The 9,944-nt window shown below is 50.2% G+C and overlaps 1 protein-coding gene across 1 annotated transcript; it reads left to right on the top strand.

Moving 5' to 3' along the window:
• The first annotated feature begins 2,740 nt into the window (after positions 1 to 2,740).
• Positions 2,741 to 9,255, top strand: KCNA2 (potassium voltage-gated channel subfamily A member 2). The gene is made up of 3 exons (XM_074263023.1): positions 2,741 to 3,097; positions 3,745 to 4,072; positions 4,558 to 9,255. The coding sequence occupies exon 3, from the start codon at positions 4,723 to 4,725 to the stop codon at positions 6,220 to 6,222; it is 1,500 nt and encodes a 499-aa protein (XP_074119124.1). The 5' UTR covers positions 2,741 to 3,097; positions 3,745 to 4,072; positions 4,558 to 4,722; the 3' UTR covers positions 6,223 to 9,255.
• The last annotated feature ends 689 nt before the right edge of the window (positions 9,256 to 9,944 follow it).

Raw genomic sequence — 9,944 nt, 5'->3', positions numbered from 1 at the left:
TCATTTCTCCTTCATTCTCAGAGCCCATCTAGCTTACTGACCACCTACTGTGACTGCAAATGGAAACTCCAAGAAGATCAGACAGAGTTGGGGGGTGGGATTCCATTCTAAGAGATTCCGTTCAAAAACACCCGTGTCTTTTTTAAAAAAAACAATGGCACATGACCCTAAAGAGCATAGAGAGCAGAACATAGAAAGGCTTTCACTCACCTTTCTGCCACTCCCTGGGAGCATGAAAGGTTTCTGGATATATGGCATGCAGAATGATTAACTCATGAAATACGGTAGCACTTTCACTGAAGGCCCAATTTGGATAGATGACTCCCCTGATCCTACCTTATCGACACCCCACCACTCAGCAGAGCCATTTAGGGTTACCGAGACATGCTGCAATTGATGAAAGGGGGGAATAGCTTAATTTTAAAAAAACTCATTTAAAAATGAGCAAAGTATTTAATCTACTTTATCTCATTTGCCTCTTGAAGGTAATTGGCAAAAGGAGGGGGAACTGTCTATAGTAAGGGGGTCCATCTGTGGGATACTGGGAACAAATGGGAGAAAGAACTATGTGAAGGCACCGATATGGACCCTCTCCTAAGTAAGCTTTAGTTCTAAGAAAGGGGGAAAAAACCACAGAGGCATTAATCAGTTTCTCTACTGTCCATGCTGAAGTAACAGGTGAAACATCTCTCCTCAGCCTTCCCCCACTGAATTCCTAATACAGGGAGGGTTTGAGTTGTCAGGTTTAGCCACCCCGGCCTCCTACAGAAGAGAAGAAGGCAGGTTAGAGAGCTAGACGTGGACAGGGTGAGACCTGTCTTTGAAACCTGCTTCTGAATCTTGCTAGTTAAGTCAAAAACAAATCTCTTCTCTGAACTCGGTTTTCTTTTGTATAAAACAGAGAGAATAATACTGGCACTACCAACCCTCAGAGGCTCGCTTCAAGGGGCAAAGGAAATAAGGTAGATTGAGCATTTTGCTCACTTTAAAGTCTAACTGTCACTATTGGAAGTTGCAAGCCAGAGTCATATTACTCCTTTAAGGACAGATGCCCCCACCTAGCCCCTCTTCCATCATTTGTGGTGTGCCTGTGGGAGCCCAGTTAGGTGGTGGGGTGGAGGAGGGAGTCTGTCTATCCGGAATGGGGCCGCAGTGAGATACTGCAGCACCTGCTGCATCCAGTCCCCTGGCATTGCTCCAGTGGGTAAAAGAACGGCAAGATGCAAGGTGGGGGGGGCGGGGGAGGCAGGGAAATGGGGAGAGAAGGAGTAGGGTCTGCAGCTACTGTCTGGCATGGTTATAATAATAGCAACACTTCTTCCTGTGAGGCTGGATTCCTCCTATCTGCTGGGGATTGCTGCTATTGATCTCCTCCTCCTTGTCGATTTCATTGTGTTGGCAAGAGCCAAGGGGAGATGGATCTCCTCCGAAGTTAAATCCTCTTGTCTCTCACCAAATCCCCCGTCCCAAGACCTCTCCAGAAACCGTGCTCCATATAATTAGGGTCAATAATCGTTTTTATTATAAATTATTCATTCCCTGCGGGGAATGCAGGGATATTGAGGTTGGGATTTGGGGTGGGTGGGAGAGGGGTATAGACCCAGTCACATAAACCTCGCGAATATTCATTCTCTGATTGTACTAGGGAAGTGGGACGTTATGCTCTGGGGTCAGCGCTCCCCTTAGCTCTGGCTGAACTGGGAGCTCCCCCCCAGCCCCCACCCCACCCCACCCCTTCATTTCAATTTCCCTTCCTCGGGACCAGGTAAAAATGGTGGTGCCGGGGCGCAGGAGGCTCGCTCTGTATGCGCTGCATGTGGGACTGCAGAGCCGGCAAGAAGTCTTGGTTTTTTCACCCCGGCCCCCCCTCACCCCCAAGCCGCCGGCTTTGCCATAATCTGCGAAAATGGAGGCTCCGGCTGCTGATCCAGAAGGGTAAATTGGACCGGGGGATCTTTCCCTTTTGCATGCCTCCTGTCTTCCAGTCCCCGGGGCCGCTGTAGTCCCAGGCAGCCGTCTGCAAGAGGGAAGGGCCCAGGGGTCCTCATTGGCCACGCAAGCCCTCTGCGGAAGAACAGGAACGGTGCTGACCACGAGCCGGGTCCTGATGGGCAGCACCTGGGCCTGGATGTCTCGGGGAGGGGGAGGGGGATGGCCTGCAGCTCTGTTAAGTCGAGATGCAGGAATCGGGAGCCGGGTAGAAAGCATCTGAAGCCTGGGGAACGGGCCGTGCGCGAGATGCTCCAGGAATGGGAGGCTCGTCTCAGGCAGAGCTGGTGGCTAAATCAGAGTAGTCCTCCAGCTGGGAAGAGCTCGAGGGAGGCTGGGCCAGATCACCTGGCAAAGGTGCACCCTCCCGCCCCCACGGCATTGGCTTGGGGGTCCCGGACTCGGGAGGCCGAGCAAGTCAGGCGTGCAGGGTGTTTGCCCTTTCCCCAGGCCTCCCTCGAGCTGCTGAGCTTTCTCTCCTTAAAAGAGGAAGGAGGCTGGAATCTGGGGCTCCCGACCCGTTACCCGTCCGTGTGGCTATCGGGTTCCTTTGTCCTGCAGGGGTCCAGGAGGGAACCAGACCGTCTGTGCCTCTGTGTCTGGACCCTGGGGGAAGCGAAGGGGACAAAGGAATCGGCCGTTTCCCTGGGTTCCCGGGAAGGGGTTTAATCGGGGCCGGGCAGGCGAGGGTTAACGGGAGGTGCTTTCTGCTGCAAGGCTTGGCAGGAGTGTACTACTGGGTTGCTGGAGAGCGGAGAAGGGAGAGGAGGGTTAAACTGCAGTCTGGATTGGAGAGAGCTGGGGGGGCTCTGGGCCGGAACCCCCAGGAGTGATGAATGCAGGACGGGGGACCCCTCGATGCCCTGGGGCCTGTGGGATCGGCTTGCATAAGGGCCAACCCAGAAGCCTCCTTTCCCTCTCCGTCCCCCCCTCTCAGTTCTGCCATCCCGCCTTGAAACAGAACTAGGCAGAGCTTTCCATCGTCCTGCAGAGGAAATGCGAGGGGCTTTCGTAAGGGGGGCAATCAATGGTCGACCGGAGAGACCTCTTAGCTCAAATGCCACCCCTGTCTGAGGAAGGCCGGTGGCCCTGGGATCCTTGGGGGAGAGTAAGTCTGCGGGCTTGGCGGCTGTCAGGGCTGAGGAGTGGGGGAGGGGGGCTTCCAAGAGGGAGGGAGGGGGGAGGTGTTTCCTCTGCAAAGTTGAGCTCCTGGACGATGTTTTTCTGTTTTTCCCCAGGACTGGCCAGGTCAGGGCTCAGATCAACTACCCCCATTGTCCCCGGCACCCCAAGCCGGAGAAGCTTTAGCCTGGGCTCATCCTTGACTTGCCCAAGGGTCCCAGCGGGCCCTGTATCCCCTTTCTCTCTCTCCCTTCCACCCAAGAGGAAGGCGCTTGGCTCAGATGGGGCGGAGGGGCGGCGGGCGGGAGGGATGGAGGTTCTCCAGGGAGCCTGGCCTGGCCACACTGTCTGGCTTCTCTTTTGCGAGAAGGAAATCACCGGCTTGCCAGGTGGAGGGGAGCCAGCCCGAGAGGATGGGGAGATGACCCGCAGTGGTCCCAGCGCACGATGCAAGCCGAGCCCGCAGCCCGAGGGAGGGGTGGGCAGCCGGTCCCTGAGAGAGCGAGGGCAGCACCCTGAGCTCCCATGGGTTGCCGGGACAGGTGGGAAAACTAAGCCCCGAGCCCCTGGCAGCCGGGTCTTGGCAGCGGCTGCCTCAGAGCCCCAGTTCCACCTTGCTGATGTTTTTTCCAGGCAACGTCACACCTCCTGAGGACGACGGGGAGGACACTGGGTTTCGCTGAGGTTTGCATCTTAGCGCCGTCAAAGCGGAGGCTCCAGACACGAGCTGGGCTGCCCCGGAGCCAAGGACCACACTGGCCAGGTTTCCTCTCCAGTCAAACGCCAGGGCTCACCTCCGGGAGCCCGAGCCTGCCCTGCTGCCCAGAATGACTCACCATTCTTCCTGACTTGGGTGCTAGGACAATATGGGGAGCTCAGCTGTCTGTTTGTGTAACTAGGATTCCCCCAGAGTCTCAGCCGCTTGGTTACTAAGAGACCTCCCTGATTCCAGCTCCTCCAGGTAACCCAATTTGTTGTTTTGCCATTTGCCGTTTGCCTAAAGCCTGGGGTGCAGACCCGTGCTAAGCGCCCTCCCAGCCTCTTCCAGAAGTGGGGGAGACTGCTGGGGCACAGGTATTTGCAAGCGAACAGTTCGGATCCAAGAGCTGGGATGCTGGTGGGAGGGGGCTGTGCTGTAAGGAATAGGAGTGGTGCAGAAAATGACTTTATTTCCCTCCCCCTTCCCACCATCCAGGGAGCCGCCTGCTTCAGCTGGAGCCGTGTGGCTTTCTGGAGAGACTGCCGGCTCAGTACCTCCTCCGTGCCCCCTCTGTACTCAGAGTTGGAATAAAGTTGTTGGGGTCTGGAGGATGGGGGAGGGGGGCAGAAGAGAATTTATCCGGAAACTCCTCGCTGGGCCAGAAATGGGAGACAAGCAGCAGGGGCTTTGGGGTATGCTGTCCCCGGATTGTATTGTAATGCTCTTCCCTGACTCTTGTCTTTCAGACAAGCCAAGCAGGCGCTCCTTGGTGTGCAGAGCCTCCCCAGTGCTCTCATGTTCAAACCCAAGCTGACACGCCTGATTTTTTGGGGGACATTAGCATTGTCCTGAAAGTTCTCCCCTGGGACAGCTGGAAGGTGTAGAGCCAGGAGCCTTTCCCAGCCCCCATTATGACAGTGGCCACTGGAGACCCAGCAGATGAAGCTGCCGCCCTCCCTGGGCACCCCCAGGACACCTATGACCCCGAGGCGGACCACGAGTGCTGTGAGAGGGTGGTGATCAACATCTCGGGATTGCGGTTTGAGACCCAGCTCAAGACTTTGGCCCAGTTTCCAGAGACTCTCTTAGGGGACCCTAAGAAGCGAATGAGGTACTTTGATCCACTCCGAAATGAATACTTTTTCGACAGGAACCGCCCCAGCTTCGATGCCATCTTATATTACTACCAGTCTGGGGGCCGGTTAAGGCGCCCTGTGAATGTCCCCTTGGATATCTTCTCAGAAGAAATCCGTTTCTATGAACTGGGCGAGGAGGCGATGGAGATGTTCCGAGAGGATGAAGGCTACATCAAGGAGGAAGAACGTCCTTTACCAGAAAATGAGTTTCAGAGACAGGTGTGGCTTCTATTTGAATACCCAGAGAGCTCTGGGCCAGCCAGGATTATAGCTATTGTGTCTGTCATGGTGATTTTGATCTCCATCGTGAGTTTCTGTCTGGAAACTTTGCCCATTTTCCGGGATGAGAATGAAGACATGGCCGGTGGTGGGATTCCTTTCCATACCTACTCTAACAGCACCATCGGGTACCAACAGTCCACTTCCTTCACTGACCCTTTCTTCATTGTGGAGACACTGTGCATCATCTGGTTCTCCTTCGAGTTCCTCGTCAGGTTCTTTGCCTGTCCCAGCAAAGCCGGATTCTTCACCAACATCATGAACATCATTGACATCGTGGCCATCATCCCGTACTTCATCACCCTGGGGACCGAGCTGGCCGAGAAGACAGACGACGCCCAGCAAGGCCAGCAGGCGATGTCCCTGGCTATCCTTCGTGTGATCCGGTTGGTAAGAGTCTTTAGGATTTTCAAGCTGTCCAGACACTCCAAAGGGCTCCAGATCCTAGGTCAGACCCTCAAGGCCAGCATGAGAGAATTGGGCCTCCTGATATTCTTCCTGTTCATCGGGGTCATTCTCTTCTCTAGTGCTGTCTATTTCGCAGAGGCAGATGAGCGAGATTCCCAGTTCCCTAGTATCCCTGATGCCTTCTGGTGGGCAGTCGTCTCCATGACAACAGTAGGCTACGGAGACATGGTCCCCACCACCATTGGGGGAAAGATTGTGGGTTCCCTTTGTGCAATTGCAGGTGTCTTAACTATTGCCTTACCAGTCCCCGTCATAGTGTCTAATTTCAACTACTTCTACCACCGGGAGACAGAGGGAGAGGAACAGGCCCAGTACTTGCAAGTGACCAGCTGTCCAAAGATCCCATCTTCCCCTGACCTAAAGAAAAGTAGGAGTGCCTCCACCATTAGTAAGTCTGATTACATGGAGATCCAGGAAGGGGTAAACAACAGTAATGAGGACTTTAGAGAGGAAAACTTGAAAACAGCCAACTGTACCCTGGCTAACACAAACTATGTGAATATTACCAAAATGTTAACTGATGTCTGATTGAGACCTATTAGCATATTTACAGCTCAAGTGGAACTAATGCAGATATTGCGTAATAGCCTGCATTGTAGCTGTGTCCTAACGCGTGTACTTGGTTATGCATGGAAAGCAAGAATTGTGAAGTGATTTTTTTTTATTTCTTTAAAAATATTTTTTTAAATTTAGAACACAGACTACCCTGTATGTGGCTTTCATGCAGACTTTCATCACAGATTTAGGGGTTTCCAAAGACTGAAGGTACAGAAAGGTACAGAAAGACAACTCAGGAAGTCAGGATTCAGAAAGGGACATCCGAACCATCTCATCTAAGCAGCATGACCTATAATAGCGTCAGCGTGTCACCTCCCCCAATTAACTGCCCTTAACACATGCAAGGGACTCCCCTCCCCATCAGAATTCCCAGTCAGCCCTTCCTTCTTCCTTCTTCCTTCCCCTTCTCCCTCCTTTTTTTCCCTCCCTCCCCCTAGCCAGAAAGGATCCTGGCTTCCCTTTTTAAGCTCTGGCAACTATTCCAAATGTCATCCCCATGTTTTGCATTGAAAAGAACACACAGCATTGCATGCAGAAATCACTTTCTGTGTCACCGGCTTGGTGAAATGCAGTTGCCAAGTGGAGGGCTGCTGAGGCTGGTTTCATAACGGAAAATACTGCATTCGACTCTTTCTCTGCAGTGTCAGTGTGAGGCCCAGGGGAGGGACAGCCAGTGTGACCCAAGATGGGCTGTTAAGACTCGAATTTCAAACTCAAGTCTTAGGGGACAAAGAAACCTCAAAGGCTAAGGAACCTCTCTGCCTAGAAAGTCATCGTCTCAGTACCGTTTTCAGGGTCTCCAAAGAGAATGGCCAATCCCTCCACGACACCTGAGTTTCTCAGAGTCTCCTTTGCTAACGTGGTAGCCTCTTGACATACTGATACTGCAGTGAAACCCAACAGTGCTTCAGCACGCTGCATGGGGATTTGTTGCATGAATCTCAATATTTAATACACATGAGATTAATCTGTTGTTGTTGTTTTTTTTCAGAGTAGCCTACACACACAGTATTCATGCTTATAGTATTGATAGACTCAGGATGGCACTGAATTAGGGGACTTTTAAAAAAATCTCGGGAAGCCAAAAGTCCTTAATCGGGAGGGGAAAAGACCTAGCGTGAGACTCCCTGGGAAAAGAAAAGCCAGACCTTATGCGTGTACTCCACAGTTCTTCCAGGCAGGGGCTCAGACCTCTGCCCAGCCCAGAAGGTGATGTAGCAGGGAAAAGCCTGAGCAGATCGTGTGGACTGCACCTTAGTCATTACTCTTGTTGCAAGCAGGATTTTTACAGTTGGCCAGAGCATTTAGTCATGCCGGCAGGTGGATCTGTGGATCCGATGTACATATATCCAATATCACCTTCATGTGTTCCTCAACTTACCTACCTAGCTAGAGATAAAAAAATAGTTGCATTCAAACATGATATAAGCTTATGCAATATTTTTGACACAGGGCAATTTATGCATGTGTTCTGACTATGTGCACTAATGCGTGTATATGTCTTGCTACATATACACAAGCAAACACATGACACACACAAATATAAGTATAAATAGTAGTTATATATATATATATATATATATAAATATGTAAATGTATACTCTCTGGAGTTCAGGTTCAGAGGGCAAAACCATTGCTCTGTGAGCTGGGGAAATGACTCATGCATGTCTAAGAGGGCTCACGAGTTCATGTTGGATTGATCCTCATTTTGGATTGGTTCCCCCACTGGGCCATGGTTTGCTGCCATCACCTGAGACACTCCAGCCTGTGTGGTTTCTTAGACCATTACAAAATGTCTTTCTGCCCTTCATGTGCTGCAGCTCCAGTCCCTGTGACTGAAGCTTGTCTTACTGAGTGCACAAGGGCCTATGGCCCTCATGGTTCCCTCAAGATGCCCCTTGGCCTGGTCCCAGGGGCAACCTTTTCATCACCAGTCCTGAAACCCAGCGGGACAGAATTAACTCCATCACCATCTTCCCACGTCCACTCCCCTCCACACACACACTCCTCCTCTCCTTTGGATTTCCTTTTCATCTGGCTCTGTTTACCCAACCACTTCTGTGGCTCTCTCTTCTCCAAGTCTCCTGATTCCGTACCCAGGCTAACAAGGAATAGGACTTTTCTGAGACCCAAGAATTTTGGTCCTTGACTGAACTCTCTCCTACTATCTAGAACTCTCTCTTCTCTACTCTCTAAAAAAGGACCAAGGTAAATCTGCTTTTCTGAAATTTCTGTGTGGTTCATAAACTCTGTTCGGGTCATCAGACTCAACCTCCATCCCCCATAACTCCTTCTTCCCATTAGACCTGCTCAAGAGAGAATGTGACATAGTAGAGAGGGCAATGGTGTCAGTGTCAGAAAGCCCTGGACTTCAGTCCTGCCTCAGAGATGTCCTAGGTACATGATTCTGGACAAGGCCCTTATTTCCCTTCCATCTCGGTCTCCCTATCTGTAAAATGAGTATCCATTCAGGGACTAAATCTGTTATCTGAAGTGGATGGCATGAGTTTCTTCCTTTATTCTTCTCTCCTTTTCCCATCCACCAGCCTCACCCTGGAGGAAATTAATGAGCAATGAGAATACCTAAAGCATTTCAAGGAGAGCCAAGTAGCAGAGCCTTATGCTAAGGCTGAATTGGTCTAAGATTCACATAAAACAAGAATGGAACTCTGTGAGCTCCAACTTGACTTTTAGGTATCTGTGTCATAGATTCCCCTCTTTGTCTTATCAATTTGTTCAGTGCCTATAGTTGTCATGGGGAGAAGGAGTCGGTGATTCTGAATCACTTCTGTGCATAGATTTCTGGGCACAGTAAAGGTCCATGGGGTACTCTCATGGACTGACATGTTTTCATGTGTTTTCATTCACTCAACTTTATATGCATCCAGTCCATCTGAGGTTATTCTGAATCTCTAAGAATTAGGAAAGCTGGGGAAGGGTATGTACCCATCTTGATAATAGTTGAAAGGGAAGCATCCAAGATCTAATAGAATTTAAGTTAGGACTATATACAACATCATTCTAGAGAGAAGTTAAGAGCAGAAGATTCCCCTATAGAAAGTGTTCTTAAAAAGAAAATGAAAAACAATCCTCTGATTAGGAGACACAATTACATGCAATATACATATTTGCAAAAAACACACAATATGAAGTGGAAAATACACAGGCCCAGACCTATGTGGTCCTACCCACAATTCAAATAAATGCACAAATAAAACATGCACAAATAATACACACGTGAGAGACAAAACACACACGGAGACATAACCAACACATATCAGGAGAATCAACATTTCTCTGGTCATAAAGCTATAAATGATAAGCACAAACAAAAATATTCTCTAAAATAAGGTTTATCCCCTCATATGTCCTGAACACACACACACACACACACACACACACACACACACACACACACACACATATACCAGCGACTTAGGGCTGCTTTTATACTCCCTGAATTCTTTCAGGGATATCTGCTTTTGTATCTCTTGATGACTCTCCTATTCTCCTCTTCTGATCTTTCTCTTCTCTTCTTTCTACCCATCCAATCCCAATTTTTCCTATCTAAGGAGAAAACTTCATTTGCGCATAAAGAGAGGGGATTGGATCATCTCTTTCAGATAGGCTTCTGATTGTAGCAGGGAATCTTATAAAACTATATCAAAATCACTTTTTTTCCTCCCAGAAAT

The sequence above is a fragment of the Sminthopsis crassicaudata genome, chromosome 4 (genome assembly GCF_048593235.1).
Source record: "Sminthopsis crassicaudata isolate SCR6 chromosome 4, ASM4859323v1, whole genome shotgun sequence".
NCBI classification, from domain to species: domain Eukaryota; kingdom Metazoa; phylum Chordata; class Mammalia; order Dasyuromorphia; family Dasyuridae; genus Sminthopsis; species Sminthopsis crassicaudata.
Note: the sequence above shows the minus strand (reverse complement) of the source record. Positions and strands in the feature narration are given on the sequence as shown.